The sequence below is a fragment of the Lolium rigidum genome, chromosome 6, assembly GCF_022539505.1.
Source record: "Lolium rigidum isolate FL_2022 chromosome 6, APGP_CSIRO_Lrig_0.1, whole genome shotgun sequence".
Taxonomy (NCBI): domain Eukaryota; kingdom Viridiplantae; phylum Streptophyta; class Magnoliopsida; order Poales; family Poaceae; genus Lolium; species Lolium rigidum.
Genome location: NC_061513.1, coordinates 150507978 through 150529204, shown reverse-complemented (window position 1 = coordinate 150529204; position 21227 = coordinate 150507978). Strand labels below are relative to the sequence as shown.

General features: G+C 45.2%; 1 protein-coding gene across 1 annotated transcript; it reads right to left on the bottom strand.

The window, feature by feature from the left end:
• Positions 1–4701: 4701 nt before the first annotated feature.
• LOC124668373 (histone H3.v1-like) lies at positions 4702–10225 on the bottom strand. Its single transcript, XM_047205529.1, has 2 exons — positions 9283–10225; positions 4702–5205 (listed from the first exon to the last, which is right to left on the bottom strand). Exons 1-2 carry the CDS (start codon positions 10212–10214, stop codon positions 5025–5027), a joined length of 1113 nt encoding a protein of 370 aa, XP_047061485.1. The 5' UTR covers positions 10215–10225; the 3' UTR covers positions 4702–5024.
• Positions 10226–21227: the final 11002 nt, after the last annotated feature.

Below are 21227 nucleotides of genomic sequence, written 5' to 3'. Positions count from 1 at the left end.
GCGTCGAGCTTCGCTTGAAGTTCCGCTTCCAGGGGTTCGTCCGCGGGAAGCACGAACTTGTCGTAGAATTCGTCATGCCGGATCCTGCGCGCGATGCGGGTGTCGTAGCCGTTCATCGCGTCTAAGAGCGCATTGACATCCGCGTCCGAGGGAACTGCGGCGGTCACTTGTTCAAGATCAAGCTCCGGGTTGTGTGCTAAGCACATGGTCAAGGCCATCGCAGCTGCGCCTCGGGCAGATGATGCTTGAAGATCCTTCACTAGCTCCGGAAGAACGTCCATCTTTTGAATAAGCTTGCGCACTTTGCAAGTACGACTCCTTTTGATGGACAAGTTGTAGCATATCTTCCGGGAGGCGGAAATGAGGTCTTTGCAATCATCGCCGGCAAGTTGAAGGAGATCGTCTCGAGGGAACAAATTCCGACGCTTTTCCGGATACCCAAGAGGTTCTGCATAAGATAATCGGATATAAGTTAACAGTTTGAGCACACAAGAAAAAGTCGGAGAAAAAGTCTTCCGGCAGGTTCTGGAGTAGTACCCAAAACGTTCTCACTGAGCATGTCCCAATGATGTTCCGCGGTCTCCATATATTTTTGGAGCCCGAGTGAGTTCTTTTTGTTGCCTCTTGATCGTCTCGCTGTCAGCATTTCTCTTCAATATAAATTCGCCCTTCTCCCTGGCGTGCTCGGAATTTTTCTCCGCCAGCTGTTTCTCGGCTTGCTCCTTTTTCAGTTCCGCCTCCTTTAGTTTCATCTCCAATGCTTGGTACGAGGAGCGCAGGTTTTCAAGCTCCGAAGAGGCTGTGGCAAGGGACGAGGAGGCACCTATAATAACACAAGTTAAAATTATATACGACTTCAGTGATAAGCAGCAGGGCGGAAACCAACCTTGGGCTTCTGCAAGTTGTTTGGACAGATCTGCGTTCGCATCTTTTAGAGTCCGGATATTTTCCGCTTGACTCAAGGTAACGCGGCGCTGAAGGGCAATGTTTTTATGCAGCTCGTAGTGCAGCGCCTGCTGTTCCTGTAAAGTTAAACAGAGCCGGAGTAAGAATTCCGCCTGCTTCAGTGGATTCCTTTAAAGCATCATTGCCGGAACTTTTCCGCCATAATGCTTGGGGGCTACTGCATCGACTTAAAATCTTTCCAGAAGTGATATTCATCTAAGCATTTAAACGCTAACGTATATCTACGTTTCCGCTTATATGCTTGGGGGCTACTGGGGAGTACCTTTTGCTTGCAGACGAGTTTGTCGAGGAAATGACCGACATTCTTCTTGAAGTCCTGAATCTCCGCGGTGGCGACATCGGATTTTCCCCAGGCATTGTCCAACATGGCGTTGAGTAAATCTTGTTCAAGATCCCATTTTTCCGCCTCAGTAAGTTTGTTGAAAAACTTAGTGGCGTACGCCTTGGGGGTGGAGGTGAGGTCAGTCGGATCTCCAAAATTCTTCGGAAACACGACGACGTCGCCGGTACTCAGCTCCGGTCCTCTCGGAAGAAGTAACCTCAATTTCTCCTTGACCTTGTGCTCCTGTTTCATCTTGAGCAGGTCCTTTGCCTTGAGGATCTTCTCCGCCCACCTTTTCACTGCTGATCGGAACGATTTCCGGTGGAGTATTGGTGGTAGGTGGGGGAGAACGATTTGCTTGGGGAGGAGATGCTTGGGGAGCAGTGTGAGATGTGCTTGGTGGAGCTGGAGTAGGTGGACCTACAGCCGGAGACTTTTTCATATACTTGGTGATGGGCTCTTGGTTGGTGGTCTTGGTGGTGGCGGTGCTCGGATTCCTACATGCAAGCAAAGGGGTTCACGTCATAAACTATTTTTATCCAAGAAGAGATGTACCATATTCGGAAACTTACGAGGCTCCGGGGATGATGGGGCGCGAGCGTTGGCCAGCTGTTGCTAGCAACTTCAAGCGCGCTTGCTCCGCTCTCTTCGAGTTTAGCGGAGGGGGCTTCACAGTCTTTGGCTTCTTGGCGGAGGCCTCGCCGCTAGCTCCGGCTTCTGAACCGGAAGCTTTGGCGCGGGGACGCTTCGAAGGTCGAGGGGCTGCCTTGCGGGGTGCCTGTTCCTCTTCCTCTTCTTCGTCGTCCGGATCCTCCTCCGCCCCGTCGCCGCTGACAGGAACACGAAGAATGGTACGAAAGTTTTCCTCCGCCAGGGTGTCGAGCTGGAGGAAATAAGCAAATAAGCATATGAGTATAAGATCAGTATCTGAAAACTTGTGAAGATTAGAGTAACAAAGGGAATCGAGCTTACCGGAGGACATTGGTCGTTGGTATAGATGTCCTTAATCAGTTCCGGGACCGGCTGGCCACGGCCTATCTTCACGAGCGTCTTGATTCTCCTTTTTAGAGAGTCAGCCGGAAGATCGTGGCGGGTAGCTCGGAGCAGGTCGTCCGCCCCGGTGTATGCGCAGATCAGTCGCGCGTTATACCGCAGAGGCTGGATCCGCCGGGTGAACCAGCTAAGCGTAAGTTGAGCTCCGGTTAGCCCATCATGGACTAGCCAAGATATTCTCCGCGCTGCCTTCTCCAATATCGGAGTCAGGGCGAGTGAGGGAACGAAGCTCCAGCTCGCAAGTTCCTCCGGAGGTTCGTTGACGAACTTGGGCAGGCCCTTGTGGACGTTCGGAACTGAGATGTTCTTTTCATAGAACCATCCGGCGTTCCAATACCGGACAGATTCGTGCGAGTCGTGAGGCGGATACATGCGTCCAGGTCGGAGCATGAACGTCATGCTCCCACGAGTTCACCATTGCTTTTTTCCTTTGTTTCTTTCTTCACTCGGAAGAAGAACTGCCACAACTTGATATCCGGACGGATTCCGAGGTGCCCTTCGCAAAGAGTAACGAAGTTGGAGAGGAGGAGGTATGAGTTGGGACAGATGTTGTGTGGCTGGAGCCCATATGTGTTGAGGACGGAGAGAAAAAACTCTGAGCAGGGGAGCGACAGTCCACGCTCCACCCAGGCCTTGGTCATGACCACTTCGTCGGCTCCGGGTTTGGGGAGGTCGGTGTCACGAATGAAGCTCCAGTAGGCGGAGATCATGCCCTCGTTCTGGAGCTCTCTGAGCTCCACATCAGTGGTTTCACAGGGCCACCATTGACCCCGTTCTCCTTCACAGTTCCGAGCTTTTGAAGCCCTCTTGTTTTCCGCCTCCTGCACCTTGGTTGCCATTCTTGCTTGACCTTCAAGTTCTTCTTGGAGTTCTTTGAGGGAGGGGATCCGACCCGGAGTGGTGCTTCGGAAGATGCGGAAAACGGTTGAGCTAGCCGGATGTCGGAAACATATGGTGGCGGGAACGCTATGGGATCCGGGCAAATTGGTTCCACGGACATCGGGTTCCGGGTTACTCGGAGAACTACCAGTGCAGTGAGGAGAACCATGAGGCATGCTTCCGGCTGCACCCATGCGAACTAATTTGAGTAACCGGAAATTCTAAGCTACGACTATTTCTTCTTCTACGAGTCCGATGCACGTACCGTCAATGGCGCGACGGTCCGGCGAAGCTCCGATGAAGTGGAGATCAACAAACTGGCGGTTTTCGAGCTTCCGATGACCACGAATCGGCGGCGGAGTCGATTTCTCGGTCAACCGCAGCGATCTTGGTTGGAGGAGAGGCTTGAGGCGGCGGCGCGTGAAGCTCCCGCACGGAAGGCTCGCCGGAGTTGAGATCTGTCGGGCGGCGCGGCGCGAGGTAGAAGATGAAGTGGTGAAGGGAGGTGAAAGAATGAAAATTTACCGAGCCGCGGGGGTATTTATAGGCCACGCGCGGAGATTCGGGATTCGGATACAACGGCGGAAACGGAACGGTCGCACCATTGGATGAACGACACGTGTCTTAGGTCAAATGCGGTAAAATGACGTGGAGGTAATTTAACCAAGTGCTCCCGAAATTTCCGGCTAAAGATTTGCATCTGCGAAAATTTAGCGCGGGAAAAAAGGAAGTTGTGCGCGGGAAAAGTGGAATCTCCGTTGTGATACCTAATCTGAAGACGAAGGAATTCCGAGTGAATGAACCCGGAAACAAGTAGAAGTTTTTGAAGCTCTTCAAGATTCTCTTCGGATCCGAGCTGAATGAAGCCGGAGGAATGATGAATCTCGGAGAACTTCGGGGCTACTCGTTGTGGGTATACTTTATGGGTATATCAACGGCATGGCCTAGATCCGGCAAGCCCGGGTGGCCCATAGATGGTGGTGAGGCATGTGGCCCATCGGGCGGCCCGATTGCTCGTAGATCATGAAGGATGAAGTCCAGCCCAGGAACGAGAAGCCGGATCTTTACCGACCTACGAAGGAGGCCAGATCCATGACGGCCCATGAAGTATCCGGATCCAGCACGAACCTGGAGGAAGGCGGATCCTTGACGTACACGGCAAGACATTGTACCGTAGTTAGGCAACTTGTATTCCGGGTAGGACTCTCCATGTAAACCCTAGATCCGTGCGCCTATATAAGCCGGATCCCGGGAGCCCTAGAGGCACAACCACAACTCATTGTAACAACGCGAAAGCGCCCAGATAATTCCAGACTAGCAGCAGTAGGCCCTGTCATCGTGCAGGTGTTCCAAAGCTGGGTAACTCGCGTACCACCGTCCCGTGTGCACTCCGCCCTATGGCCCCTACTTCTTCTCCCCCTCGTGAGGATCCCTCCTCCGAGGTACCGTCGATTAGGCAACGACAATATGAGTTACCAAACATTCACAACTTAGAAGATTCTTAGAGGCCATGTGCAAGCGAGCCACATGACTACATCATGCAGAAGATACTATGAAGCACCAACATTTCCAATCTTGGCGTAACAAAAAATGTAGTCACGCTCCATATGTTTCTTCAACATGAGAGGCACCATGTCAATGCTTCATCATACGTTAAAAAACATGGTTCCAGGACTAAGAGGACCTAGTGGGCGGCTAATTGACGGTCAATACTGCTTGGTTTTTGGTGCCACCTGTACATCACACCAAAATATCCTAAAGAGTTGTGGCATCTGCACCTCTTCTGCATAATCTTTCCTTCTTGTCAAAAGAAGTATGGATCTTCTTTGTACCTGAAGATACCATACAACTTCTCAGAGTGATCCACTGTAACTTGCAGAAGAAACTCGGAAATTGCAACGTCTTGCTTCTGTAGTTCCTCAGCAGATCTTTTCATCGGTCCTTGGAGATCACCATCCAAAAGAAATTCCGCCAACTTTTTCGCCCTGAAAGGAACAACAGCAAACAAGTATAGTTTCAGATACCAGTATAAATGAGCCAGTAGTGTAGTATCACATACATATAGTGATAATATAGTACTGCTGAGAAAATGATATCACAATGCTATAAGAAGAACCACATTAGAAATGCCGTTGAATGGTTTTATAGAAGGAAATAGTTCCATGGATAAAGAACATGGGAATTTTATCTTAAACTGCCTTAATCTAGTAATTTGTTACTGCATTTAGAAATGCATCCATAGAAGATTTAGAAATGGGCACCGCCGCTGGTTCTCCAACTTGCGGCCTCTGCCTCCCCTTCTTCATTGAGGCTCCCGTTTTTCCACCACGTTTTCTGTTGGTTCTCCCGGCTAGGTAAATCTCTGTGAATAGCAAAATGGTAGCTAGCACAAAGCCTTCCCCTCTCTCCTTCACCCTCTCAGCCTACGTAGATCTATTGAAGAAAGGTTCAATTTGTAGAATTTATGTTATATATTATAATATTTCTGGTGCAAGGTGCGGACTGCTGCGTTGCAGCCTACTGATTAGGTCCATGTTAAAAGCATGATGGTAATATTTGTTGTTTGTGCCTAACTGGGTTCTTTGCGTCTGTGACTAACTGGTTTATCATCTAATGGGAGGGTCCCTTGATTTATCTCAGTCATGAGTAAGAGCAGATTTTGTTCCTAATTCTGGTCCCTAGAAGGCGATAATGTTTTGATGCAAGATGTAGAAAATCCCGAAAGAAGCTGTAAACATAAAAGGTATTCTCTCTGTGTATTTAGATAATGAATTCTGCCGCACCTTAAGATGACCGCAAGGTATGGTTTTACCTGTCAGGTGATCTGTAGCTAGATGGCAATTATGACCCAGCTGGGCAATTATGTCTGTTTAGGCCTGTAGACTTGGCATGTTTACATTCCTGCAATCAGAGGTTGCACATGGCAAAAACATCTCTCTATAAGAGCCTGGGTTGTGTCTTGTGTGAAGCTGTATATTCTTGTGATATATTGCGCAATTTTGTGTTGTTCTTTCTGTGTAGATCTCTCAAGATGGTGTTTCAAGATATATTTTAAGTGAAAGATAAATACGAAACCAGAAGCTACAAGTTTGGTCGTGAATGCTTAAGTTAGACCCTTGTTCCAGTGGGTTATCGGTCTCCATCTTATATTAGCTGGTACTCGACTGACCTTTGTATTAGCAACAAACTATCTTTCTAATAGTGTGTTCATTCATAACTATCAACCAGTCGAAGTGCTCACTCCAGATCTGGCAAATACAGGAAGCCTACAATGCTCCATATGTCCTCATTTGAATTATCTGTTAAAATGTGTTAAGTTTTGGGATATGACATGCTTGTGGCTGTTTAGCCGGCGTTTGACATGATCGGATTTGATAATGATTTAAGTTGTGAGGTCTGGTCATCCACGGTGCTTAGACTTGTTAAAAAAGTTCAATAAGAAAGTCATGTTTGGATAATAGTTTTATATATATCATCACAGTTAGGAGCCGTAAGAGATATTATGGTAGCAAACTGAGAGCATGCGCAAACACCAATATGCATTGAACCGAGAACCTTAATTTATTTTACAATGTTGTAATGATACATGTGAAAAGTTTCTACAGTGCTCCTTAACGTCATTTTTTTAATTGTTTACATACAATGATTTTGCCCGTATATGAACCTAATTTGCATGATATAATGGTGTCGTATGATTGTTATTTTAACCAACTGCATCTTGTTCCACTAACATATTGTATTCTCAATCGGTCAAGGTGTTCTTTTATGAAAAGGAATAGCGTCCCTTTCTACCAAAAGATTGTGGGATTAGTTTTTTATTGAATTTGTCATGCAGCTAGAACCACACACTATTTTAAGTTGGGTCCCATGTAACCAGACTGCTCATATGTTTATAACAATGGCAAGCTTCACCTGAGTACAAGTAGAAAGAGAAAGGCAGCAGAGGTAAATTGTTAATGTTTTATGTCATCCATTCTTTGCAGTTTCCTATTTAACAAGCTCAAACTCATACTCAGGTGAAGCTTTCCATGGCTAGCCAGGATGGAGCTGGTACTGTTACATAAAGTAGGAGGACCAGGAAGAAGTATGCTAAGGTAAATAAGAAAAGGGGAAAGAAAAGGTTATGAACTACAAGAAGTGATGGAGATTGTTCCGAACTTGAACTACTAAATGGGTACTGTGCAAGTTGCTAATTTTGGGTTGGGTAGAAGATGCTTAAATATCAACTTGTCAAGTCGGTTTCATTTTGTTGGGATGACTTTGATTGTCATGATGTCACTGGCACACTCTGGCCCTGATGTAGTACTGATATTATATTCGGCTAGATACTTAATCAAGTCATGAATTAATAAAATATAAATGCCCAAACTTACCATGTACTCCCTCCATACCGGTTTATTAGTCCACTACGTATTTCGAGAAAACAAATTGACCATTAATTTAGTTGACAAAATATAAGATATATGTCGCAAACATTATACCATTGGAACTTCTTTTGAATATGAATCCAATGGTATAATTTTAGTAGCATATTTCTCATATTTTGTTGACCAAATTAAATGATTAATTTGTTTTCTCGAAGAACGTAGTGGCCTAATAAACTGGTACGGAGGGAGTATTCTATAAATGATCAATGTACTTATTGTTCCAATGTCTTAAGCGACTTCTGACAATGCTCTGATCCTAAACTTAAATAAAATCCTCACATATGTGCTTCTGTATTTTGTAGACTGCTGATAAAAAGAGTACATCAGCAAGAGGATATATTATGTTCAAGTGCCATGCGATAGATATCATGAAAGCACTGTGCTATCTGGGTGCTGGGTTTAATGGCGGGTGTGGGTGTGGGTGTGGGTGCAGGGCTGGGTTGAAAAAGATAATCAATGGGTGTGATCTGGGTGCTGCTAGTGCTTTGACTTTGTTTTCCTGTCCAATATAGACTATACTGGGCTGGTTATTTCAGAATGACTATAGTAGGAAGCGTTTTCTTTTGCAACTGCTTGTTTCTTTGTTACCAAGGCCATACTGTCTATCAGTAAAGTGCAGATGGAACAATAATTCCTTATGTCATGTGTTGGTCCGGGTAAAACTTGCCTTCTATTCTGTTTGGGTAGGTCACAGTATTCATTCTGGTGACTGAGGCAGCTGTATAAATTGCATCCCATATACCTATTCAAATTTTTAGTTACCACATAAGTAGGTAGCAACTAGCAAGCTGGCAAAATTTGAAGTAGAATGAATTTTTCCGTGCAACTTTAGATATGCAAAAAATATCAAGTAATTTTTGGCAATTAACTTGTGAGCTGCATCCTTTAGAAGGCTGGGGGTTTTCTCCAGCTGGCATGTAGGATATAGAAGTTCGCTTTTTTGCTGGCCTCTAGGGCGTGAATTAGGACATCAGTTCAACACCTGGCATTCCATCTCAAAAGACATTGGTTTTTATCCAACCATCAACCTGTAGCATATAGATGTTCTCTTTTTTGCTGGCCTCTAGGGGGTGAATTGGGACATAAGTTCAACACCTGGCATTTCACCTCAAAGGACATCGGTTTTTTACTTTTTATCCAACCATCAAAGGGACTGGGTGGCTGGAAAGTGTAGGTTGTTGTTTCACCTTTTACAACTGTTTTTCTATATGAACCCAAAAAAAAACACATCAAGTTATATGTAACATGTATATTGTTACATTATATTAATCAGGGATAAACCACTTTTGTTTGGTCAATACAGTTCTATAGTATGCAGCATTTTCTACCTGCCAAAGAAATCCCTAATGTAGGGGACAATGCTAAATAAAATATTAATTGGTTACACCAGGGAAATATGGTTTTACCAAGAGAAAAGAAAAATGGGTGTGGCTAAAATCTCGAAGATCCACTCAAGGTCTGTTCTGATTCTTAAACAATGGATTTGCAAAAAAGAAAAACAATTTAGCACAAAATCATGTAAGGTTGATTACTAGCATGGCTAAGAAAAACATGATAACTAATATACATATACATAAAAATATGCAGCAGTTATAGAATTTACATTAATATTCAGTTAATGCAATTTTAACACACCTGACTTCCACTCTTTTATCCTTAGGTGATAACTTCCCTTGGCGGTAAAGAGCACACAGAGCTTGCATATAGAACTCTATGTTGTTCTCGTTGAGTAATGAGGTAACCATATGTCCTTCAGAGTCCCATTTACTTGTGATTTCTGAAGGCAAGGAGCACATCTCCCATTTCACCTGGACATAGGTGTTGCTTTCCTTGCAAGGTTCAAATGGAATTACATCCCTTGTTATCCTCGGTTCCTCACTTGGTATAGACAGAGATGCACATTTCTCAGCCCCAACTTCCTTGTTCCTGCATTTGGCTGATGATTGAACCGCTGGTGTCTTGTTCGTTTCCGCAATCCCCTTCGATAGCTGACTAACTCCCCTTGCTGGAGCACCATCACATGATCGTCCTTTGCCGCCAATTCCAGCTTTACAATAGTCAATCTTGGAAGAACCCTCTTGTGTAGCGCTGCTGGCAAGAGGCCCTTGGGAAGGAAGCAGCATTGTCTTGGGCATTCCCCGATCAAAATTCTCTGTTTTCACTGGCTTCTCCTGCAGGAAAGCTGCCACCTTTGAATCCTCAGGCTTACTGACCATCTTCGCAGTTGTTGCCACCAGCCCCTCTATCCTCACAGACGAAGATTTCTGCTGATCATTCCCCAATGTACCGACCGAATCGCTCTGCCCCAGCACATCAACCTTCCCTGATTCCAACTCCCCGGGCTTATCTCCCCGTATTCGCTTGATGCGCTGGCTCAGCGACTCGGTGTCTTCCTCATCTTCCTCCTCGGAGCCCCCCTCGGCCATCTCCTCTTCCTCCTCATCGCTTGAGAGGTCAATAAAGTCGATGCCTTTCACCTCGCCTTCCTCCGCCTCCTCATCATCAACGCGGGAGTCGTCCCGATGCACCGTGTCCGAGACGGCGGCCTCGACCATGGTGAGCGCCATCTCGTCGACCTCGTACCGCGGCGGGAGGAACGCGTCCAGGAGCGCCCTGTACTTCTCCCGCAGGGCGTCGATCCCCGTGCGCGCGGCCTCCAGTTTGGCCTTGACCTCGGTGGCCTCCCTCCCGCGCGCGGCCAGTGCGTCGAGATCGGCGAGCGCGGCGGCCAGTTCCGCACCGAGCTTGGCGTTCCTGCGGTCCCGCTCGACGAGGATGCGCGCGACCGCCTCGAAATTGGCTTTGAGGTAGGAATCGAAGAGGTAGGCCACGAGCTCGTCGCTGGGGAGGTCGGCGAGCTTGTCCTGGGAGGCAGAGGCCATCGTATCCGGCGGCCGGGAGGCGGTGCGCCGGCGTAGGGGCGGGTGGATGGGAAAAGCGAGGGTTTTTGTGTGTTGGGAATCTGGGAGCCTCCGCGGAGTTGGGGTTCCAGGCTTGAAGATGGCACTCCGCTCTGCACTCTCCAAAATTATTACTCCCTCCGATTCATATTAATTGACTCTAATATGGATGTATCTAGACACATTTTAGTTTTAGATACATCCATATTGAAGTCAATTAATATGGATCGGAGGGATACTAGTGCTGTTGTACACTGCGGCGGCGGAATGCGGCTAGTCGCTCTTGCCACCTGGCTTCAATGCCGTCTGGGAAATCAGAAACAAAAAGGCATATCTGTTATTTTTGCAAGTAAGAAATCTAATTTATAGGTTTTGGTAAAGATCATGAAATAAGTAGTAACTGATTCTATGTCTACATGTGTCATGTTAGGTGATATATCGCTTTAACGATCATGAAACTATCTGCACACGAAATGAACCCCATGCCACGATAGCATGACTCATCTTCTTTTTTTGCGAATAGGACTTTGGCATTAAAACAAACAACGAACCGTACAAAGCATCCCAAGAAAAACGAAAATTACAACAAAATTCTTGAGAATCCCTTCATCTTCAACCTCCAGACCGTGTCGACGGCGCGCCGCCGCTGCCGCTCCTGCCTGAGTCGGCCTGACGTTGTTGGTTGCGGACGGGAAGTCGCCGAACGGGTCAAAAAGACCACATCCGTCCCAGGGACGAAGAAGAAGGAAGAATTGCCGATGAAGCTCCTTGACGATCCGAAGATCCCCACAGCCAGATGAAATCCTCGAAGACCACACCACTCCCACAAGCCTCTCGACGTTGCCGCCGAGATGGGGTTGAAGCCGAGGAGACCTTATTGCACGAGACGCCGCCACCACCACCTGAGCGCCGCCCCTACAAACATTGACCATAAAAATGAAGAACGAAGCCCTCAAAATAGGGAGCGGAGCCCTCCCACCGACGAGGGCCGAGATCCACCACGCCTCCATGGCCCAGGAGGCACGAGCCGAGGTCCAATCGCCTTGGTCTCGTAACGCTTCAGCAGTAATTCAATCTGGTCGGCATGACTCATCTTCATGTCTCTTACTTTCTTCATGATTTCTCTTTTCCTCTTTGTCCATGATTAAAGGTTAGAATTTCTATCTAAAAAAGTCAGGATAGTTCTCAACCATAATACTTTAATTTTTTTAAGAAGACGGAAGCTTTGTTTTATCCATTAATTAAGAAAAAGTGCCATATAAAAGTGCACGAACCAGGAAATCGTAGCCTAGGCTAACAAGGCAATCGGCTGTAGACCACGGCCATCACACCAACTCATCCGGGACCGCCGCCCCGATGATAACCTCCAAGTGCAGGGGATCACCGTAGTACAATTTGATAAATATTTGAGTATCAAACCCACGAGGAGCTGAAGGTAAACTATCTATTCTTTAAAGCCCTATAACCCACTTATATTGCCTTCTATAGTTCTATGCAAAGCTAGCATCTATAATGTGTGTGTGTGAAGTGTTTTTTTGCTATAAAAGTATGAATGATGAAAATAAAATGCAAAGAGTAAAACTAATGTAAGAAAACTAAAGTAAAGTGAGGTGAAGTAAAGTGGAGTAACTCAAGAGAGTAATGTTCAGGCAAATTTCTATTTTATTTGTGCGGTTGTCACAGTAGTGAAGCTCCGCATAGTATTTTTAGTGTTTCTTCTAGAGATAAGCCATAGATAGGTGTAGACATAGATATAAGCAAATACACCCCTAGCTAGTGATTGATTCGAATGCCAGTTAAGAGCAAACAAGGGAATTATTAAGACATAAAGTCCAACCACCGTTGTAAATTTAAAGGTCACCATAGTTACCCCCCCCCACCCTCCCCGGTTGATTAACCATGAATTAATATAACATGAATATCTAAGAATTGGAACATGGTTTCGTCAAACTCACCTGTGCCTCCTCCTATCATCATGCAACGGTGACAACCTCATCCGTTCCCCATCATATGTGTGCACTCATATTTCAGTACAAGAGATCATTATGGAAGAAAAAAATACTTATATGCAACCATCAATAAATTATCTCACAATTGCCAAGAACAAGCCACTACTCAAACAAAGACATAGAGGTACTCCCTCCGGTCCGGAAAAAGTGGCAGGTTGTTAGTCTCATTATGTTTTGCAGTTAAACCCTTCAAAATAGCATTTATGGCATGTCCTGGAATGGTTTCTCATGGTCGAGCATGGTATTGGCCCCGTCTCCCTATCCACATTAATGCGTGCCAATGAATTAATGCGACCAAAAGTTATTATGTAGAGGAGTGCGGGTTGAGGAACATATAAGTACATGGTTCTTTTGGTAAAAAGGCTCGTCCGACATTTTTTACGGACCGGAGGGAGTACAATACATCATGGGAAAGTGATAGATTGCAATACGAGCCATGTTTGCCAAGCGATTACAGCAGGGAGATGATGGAGAGGTGCTATGGATGTTAATGAAGAGGTGCATCTCGTGGTGGAGCTGATGATGTGTTGGAGATATGCCCAAGAGGCAATAATAAAGTGGTTATTATATATCTTTGTGTTTATGATAAATGTTTGCATACCATGCTATAATTGTATTAACCGAAACATTGATACATGTATGTTATGTAAACAACAAGGAGTTCCTAGTAAGCCTCTTGTATAACTAGCTTGTTGATTAATAGATGATCATGGTTTCGTGATCATGAACATTGGATGTTATTAATAACAAGGTTATGTCATTAGATGAATGATATAATCGACACACCCAAATAAGCGTAGCATAAGATCACGTCATTAAGTTCAATTTGCTATAACTTTCGATACACAGTTACCTAGTCCTTCGACCATGAGATCATGTAAATCACTTATACCGGAAGGGTACTTTGATTACATCAAATGCCACTGCGTAAATGGGTGGTTATAAATATGGGATTAAGTATTCGGAAAGTACGAGTTGAGGCATATGGATCAAGAGTGGGATTTGTCCATCATGATGACGGATAGATATACTCTGGGCCCTCTCGGTGGAATGTCGTCTGATTAGCTTGCAAGCATGTGACTGGTTCACAAGAAATGATATGCCACGGTACGAGTAAAGAGTACTTGTCGGAGACGAGGTTGAACAAGGTATGAAGATACCGATGATCAACCTCGGAAAAGTAAAATATCGCGTGACAAAGGGAATCGGTATCGTATGTAAATGGTTCAATCGATCACTAAGTTATCGTTGAATATGTGGGAGCCATTATGGATCTACAGATCCCACTATTGGTTATTGGTCGGAGAGGAGTCTCGACCATGTCTACATACTTCACGAACCGTAGGGTGACACACTTAAGGTTTGATGTCGTTTTAAGTAGATATGGAATATGGAATGGAGTTCGAATTTTGTTCGGGTCTCGAGATGGGATCCAGGACATCACGAGGAGGTCCGGAATGGTCCGAAGAATAAGATTCATATATAGGAAGTCACTTTCCATGTTTGGAAATGATCCGGTGCATTTATGGAAGGAGATAGAATGTTCTAGAACCTTCCGGAAGAAATAACCATGGAAGGTGGAGTCCCGGTTGGACTCCACCAACCCTAACTTGCCAACCAAGTGGGAGGGTGGAGTCCATGGTGGAATCCACCACCCTTGGCCGGCCAAGTAAAGAGGGAAAGGGGCGAGTCCCACTCCCCCTAGGTTTGGCCCTTTGGAAGGTTTGGGAGTTGGACTCTTATTCGGATTCTAGGGCTAACCCTTGGGGTTCCACCTATATAATGAGGGCGAGAGGGAGGGGGCCTGCTACCACCTTGGCCACACCAACCAGAGGCACCTAGGCCGGCGCCCCAGCTGCCCCCTCTCCCCAAACCCTACCCGCCCCTCCTCATACACCTCCCGTAGCGCTTAGGCGAAGCCCTGCCGGAGATCTCCACCACCACCGCCACCACGCCGTCGTGCTGTCGGGATTCCGAGGAGGATCTACTACTTCCGCTGCCCGCTGGAACGGGGAGAAGGACGTCGTCATCAACACCGAATGTGTGATCGAGTACGGAGGTGCTGCCCGACAGTGGCACCATCAAGATCTTCTACGCGCTTTTGAAAGCGGCAAGTGATCATCTTCTGCAACAACGAGATCTAATCTCGTAGGCTTTGGAAATCTTCGAGGGTTAGTCTCATGATCTTCTCGTTGCTACCATCTTCTAGATTCATCTTGGCTTGTTATTCGTTCTTGCCATAGGAAATTTTTTGTTTTCTATGCTACGAATCCCATCAGTGGTATCAGAGCCGTGTCTACGCATAGATTGGTTGCACGAGTAGAACACAATGGTTTTGTGGGCGTTGATGTTTTTGTTGTATTTAGTTCGTGTACTTTGCATCTTGCGGGATGGTGGGATGAAGCGGCTCGGGCTAACTTTACATGACCGCGTTCATGAAATTTGCTCCACGCTCGACATGCAACTTGTATTGCATAAGTGGCTTTGCGGGTGTCCTGTCTCTCCCACCATAGTGAAGATTCAATCTACTCTTTCTATTGACAATACTAGTATCACCGTTGTGGTTCATGCTCGTAGGTAGATTGGATCTTACTCGAAAACCCTAAACCACGTAAAATATGCAAACCAAATTAGAGGCGTCTAACTTATTTTTGCAGGGTTTGGTGATGTGATATGGCCATGATGTGATGATGAATATGTATGAGATGATCATTATTGTATTGTGGCAACCGGCAGGAGCCTTATGGTTGTCTTTGAATTTCATGTTGAAGTATTATTTCAAAGTAGTTGTAATAGTTGCTACATGGGAGAACAACCTTGAAGATGGCGCCATTGACCTTGACGCTTCGCCGATGATGATGGAGATCATGCCCGTTGATGATGGAGATCATGTCCGTGCTTTGGAGATGAAGATCAAAGGCGCAAAGACAAAAGGGCCATATCATATCACATATGAATTGCATGTGATGTTAATCCTTTTATGCATCTTGTATTGCTTAGATCACGACGGTAGCATTATAAGATGATCCCTCTCACTAAATATCAAGATAATAAAGTGTTCATCCTTAGTATGCACCGTTGCTAATACTTGTCGTTTTGAAGCATCACGTGATGATCGGGTGTGATAGATTCTACATGTGCATACAACGGGTGCAAGCCGCTTTGCACACGCGGATACTAAGGTTGCCTTGACGAGCCTAGCATGTACAGACATGGTCTCGGAACACGGGATACCGAAAGGTAGAGCATGAGTCATATGATTGATATGATGAACACTTTGAGTGTTCGCCTTTGAAGCTACATCTTTTCTCGTGATGATCGGATTTGGTGTAGTGGATTTGGTTCGTGTGATCACTAAGACAATGCGAGGGATATTGTTTTGAGTGGGAGTTCACCTAGTTAATTTAAGAATTAAAATTTGAACTCAATTTATCATAAACTTAGTCTAAACTCTTTGCAAATATGTTGTAGATCATGGCGTCCCCCTCCATCAATTTTAACTAGTTCCTAGAGAAAGAAAAGCTTAAAAGCAATGGTAGCAACTTCACCGAGTGGTTCCGTCATGTGAGGATTTTCCTCAATGGTGGAAATCTGCAATTTGTGCTCGAAGCACCGCTAGGTCCCCCACCACCACCTGCAGTATCTGAGGACAAAAAGAATGTTTACGAGACTCAGGTGATTCGGTATTCTCAAGTTCAGTGTGTCATCCTGTGCAGCCTAGAGGCGGAGCTCCAAAATCATTTTGAGCACCACGACCCATATGAGATGGTCCATGAGCTAAAAAACTATCTTTAAAACTCATGCGGCCGTCGAAAGCTATGAGGCCTCGAAACACTTCTTTGACTGTATGATGGAAGAGGGAAGCTCCATTAGTGAGCACGTGCTCGCTATGTCCGGGCACGCGAAGAAGCTTAGTGAATTGGGGATAGTGATTCCTAACCAGCTGGGTATTCATCGTGTCCTCCAATCACTGCCACCAAGTTACAAGAACTTCGTGATGAACTACAACATGCAGAACATGAACAAAGAATTACCTAAACTCTTCTCCATGCTGAAATCTGCTGAGATTGAGATACAGAAAGAACACCAAGTGTTGATGGTCAACAAGACCACCAGTTTCAAGAAGCAGGGAAAGCCTAACAAGAAGGACAACTTCAAGAAGGGCGGCAAGAAAGTTGTTGCGCCTCCTGAGAAGCCTAAGGCTGGCCCTAAACCTGATACTGAGTGCTATTACTGCAAGGAGAAGGGGCACTGGAAGCGTAATTGCCCCAAGTACATGGCTGATCTGAAGGGCGGCCTTGTCAAGAAAAAGAAAGGTATATTTGATATACATGTTATAGATGTCTATCTTACTGGTTCTCGTAGTAGTGCCTGGGTATTTGATACTGGTTCGGTTGCTCACATTTGTAACTCGAAACAGGAACTACGGAATAAACGAAGCATAGTGAGGGACGAGGTGATGATGCGCGTTGGAAATGGATCCAAGGTCGATGTGATCGCCGTCGGCACGCTCCCTCTACATCTACCTTCGGGATTAGTTTTAAACCTCAATAATTTTTATTTGGCGCCTGCGTTGAGCATGAACATTATATCTGGATCTTATTTAATGCAAGACGGTTATTCATTTAAGTCAGAGAATAATGGTTGTTCTATTTATATGAATAATATATTTTATGGTCATGCACCTGAGATGAAATTTTTTGTTAAATCTCGATAGTAGTGATACACATGTTCATAACTAAGCGCACTAAATTGAATGATAATTCTACTTATATGTGGCACTGTCGTCTTGGTCATATTGGAGTGAAGCGCATGAAGAAACTCCATTCCGATGGATTTCTTGAGTCACTTGACTTTGAGTCACTTGATAGATGCGAAGCATGTCTAATGGGAAAATGACTAGGACTCCATTCTCTGGTACAATGGAGCGAGCTACAGATTTATTGGAAATCATACATACCGATGTGTGCGGACCAACGAGTGTAGCATCGCGCGGTGGTTACCGTTATGTTCTAACCTTCACGGATGATCCGAGTAGATATGGGTATATTTACTTCATGAAATATAAGTCCAAAACTTTCGAGAAGTTTAAGGAATTACAAAGTGAAGTAGAAAATTAACGTAACAAGAAGATTAAGTTTCTGCGTTCTGATCGTGGAGGCAAATATCTGAGTTATGAGTTTGGCATGCATTTAAAGAAATGCGGAATACTTTCACAGTTGACACCGCCGGGAACACCACAGCGCAATGGTGTGTCCGAACATCGTAATCGAACTCTCTTGGATATGGTTCGTTCTATGATGTCTCTTACTGATTTACCGTTATCATTTTGGGGTTATGCATTAGAGACAGTCGCATTCACTTTAAATAGGGCACCATCTAAATCTGTTGAAACGACACCGTATGAATTATGGTTTGGGAAGAAACCTAAGCTGTCGTTCCTTAAAGTTTGGGGTTGCAAAGCTTATGTAAAAAAGTTACAACCTGACAAGCTAGAAACCAGAGCGGAGAAATGCGTCTTCATAGGATACCCTAAAGAAACTATTGGGTACACTTTCTATCATAGATCCGAAGGCAAAATCTTTGTTGCCAAGAACGGATCCTTTCTTGAGAAGGAGTTTCTCACTAAAGAAGTGACTGGAAGGAAAGTAGAACTCGACGAGGTTATTGAACCTTCTCTCGTAGATCAGAGTAGCGCAGTACCGGTAGATGTTCCTGTGCAGCCTGCATCGATAGGAGAGGAAGCAAATGATCATGATCATGAAACGTCAAACGAGGAAGCTACTGAACCTCGCAGATCGACGAGGGAGTGTACCACTCCTGATTGGTATGATCCCTCTCTAAATGTCATGATTGTGGACAACAATGATGAAGACCCTGTTGATACGTCTCCAACGTATCTATAATTTCTTATGTTCCATGCTAGTTTTATGACAATACTCAAATGTTTTATATACACTTTATATCATTTTTATGCATTTTCCGGTACTAACCTATTAACAAGATGCTGAAGCGCCAGTTCCTGTTTTCTGCTATTTTTGGTTTCAGAAATCCTACACGGGAAATATTCTCGGAATTGGACGAAACAAAAGCCCACGGCCCTATTTTCCACGGAGGGTTCCAGAATATCGAAGAAGAGTCGGAGGCGGCCAGCAGGGGGGCCACCCCATAGGGCGGCGCGGCCCCACCCCCTGGCGCGCCCAGGTGTGGGGAGGCCACCCCCTGGCTCCCCCGACGCTGCCTCTTCGCCTATATATTCCTTCGTATCGGAAAACCCTAGTACCGAGAGCCAAAATACGAGAAAAGTTCCTGAGACGCCGCCGCCGTCAACCCCATCTCAGGGGGTTCTGAAGATCACCTCCGGCACCCTGCCGGAGAGGGGAATCATCACCGGAGGACTCTACATCACCATGCCCGCCTCCGGACTGATGCGTGAGTAGTTCATCCTTGGACTATGGGTCCATAGCAGTAGCTAGATGGTTGTCTTCTCCTCTTGTGCTATCATGTTTAGATCTTGTGAGCTGCCTATCATGATCAAGATCATCTATTTGTAATGCTACATGTTGTGTTTGTTGGGATCCGATGAATATGGAATACTATGTCAAGTTGATTAATTGATCTATCATATATGTGTTGTTTATGATCTTGCATGCTCTCCGTTGCTAGTAGAGGCTCGGCCAAGTTGATACTTGTAACTCCAAGAGGGGGTATTTATGCTCGATAGTGGGTTCATGCCTCCATTGAATCCGGGACGAGTGACGTAAAGTTCTAAGGTTGTGGATGTGCTCGTTGCCACTAGGGATAAAACATCAATGCTTTGTCTAAGGATATTTGTATTGTTTACATTACGCACGTACTTAATGCAATTGTCCGTTGTTTGCAACTTAATACTCGGAAGGGGTGCGGATGCTAACCCGAAGGTGGACTTTTTAGGCATAGATGCATGCTGGATGGCGGTCTATGTTCTTTGTCGTAATGCCCTAAGTAAATCTCATAGTAGTCATCATGATATGTATGTGCATTGTTATGCCCTCTCTATTTGTCAATTGCCCAACTGTAATTTGTTCACCCAACATGTTATTTATCTTATTGGAGAGACACCACTAGTAAACTGTGGACCCCGATCCATTCTTTTACATCTGAAATACAACATACTGCAATCACTGTTCTCTTTGTTTTCTGCAAGCAAACATCATTCTCCACACCATACGTTTAATCCTTTGTTTTCAGCAAGCCGGTGAGATTGACAACCTCACCGTTAAGTTGGGGCAAAGTAGTTTGATTGTGTTGTGCAGGTTCCACGTTGGCGCCGGAATCCCCGGTGTTGCGCCGCACTACACTCCTTCACCAACAACCTTCACGTGGCCTTCATCTCCTACTGGTTCGATAACCTTGGTTTCTTACTGAGGGAAAACTTGCTGATGTACGCATCACACCTTCCTCTTGGGGTTCCCAACGGACGTGTGCTTCACGCGTCATCACCTGCGACGTATGAAGAAGCGATGATGAGCCCAGATTTCAACAAATGGCAAGAAGCCATGAAATCCGAAATGGGATCCATGTATGATAACAAAGTGTGGACTTTGGTAGACTTACCTGATAGCCGCAAGGCTGTCGAGAATAAATGGATCTTCAAGAGAAAAACAGATGTTGATGGTAATATTACTGTCTATAAAGCTCGACTTGTCGCAAAGGGTTTCCGACAAATTCAAGGAGTTGACTATGATGATACTTGCTCATCTGTAGCGAAGCTAAAGTCTGTGAGGATTTTGTTAGCAATAGCTGCATTTTTCGATTATGAGATTTGGCAGATGGATGTCAAAACAGCATTCCTTAATGGTGACATTGAGGAAGAGTTGTATATGGTACAACCCAAAGGTTTTGTCGATCCCAAAAATGCTGACAAGGTATGCAAACTTCAACGTTCCATTTATGGACTGAAGCAAGCATCCCGGAGTTGGAACCGATGCTTTGATAAGGTGATCAAAGACTTCGGGTTTATACAGTGTCATGGATAGGCCTGTATTTACAAGAAAGTGAGTGGGAGCTCCGTAGCATTCCTGATATTATATGTATATGACATATTATTGATTGGAAATGATATAGAACTATTAAGCAGCGTAAAAGGTTATTTAAGTAAGTGTTTTTCAATGAAAGACCTTGGTGAAGCAGCGTACATTTTAGGCATCAAGATTTATAGAGATAGATCGAGACGCCTAATAGGGCTTTCACAGAGTACATACCTGGACAAGATTCTAAAGAAGTTTAGAATGGATGAAAGCAAGAAAGGGTTCTTGCCTATGTTGCCAGGTAAGGTCTTGAGTAAAACTCAAGGTCCGGCTACGGCAGAAGAAAGAGAGAGGATGAATCAGATCCCCTATGCCTCGACAGTAGGCTCTATCATGTATGTCATGCTATGTATTGATGTCTACGCACGCTTCTATTCCTGTAGACAGTGTTGGGCCTCCAAGAGCAGAGGTTCGTAGAACAGCAGCAAGTTTTCCTTAAGTGAATCACCCAAGGTTTATCGAACTCAGGGAGGTAGAGGTCAAAAATATCCCTCTCAAGCAACCCTGCAATTAAGATACAAGAAGTCTGTTGTGTCCCCAACACACCTAATACACTTGTCGATGTATAGGTGCACTAGTTCGGCGAAGAGATAGTGAAATAC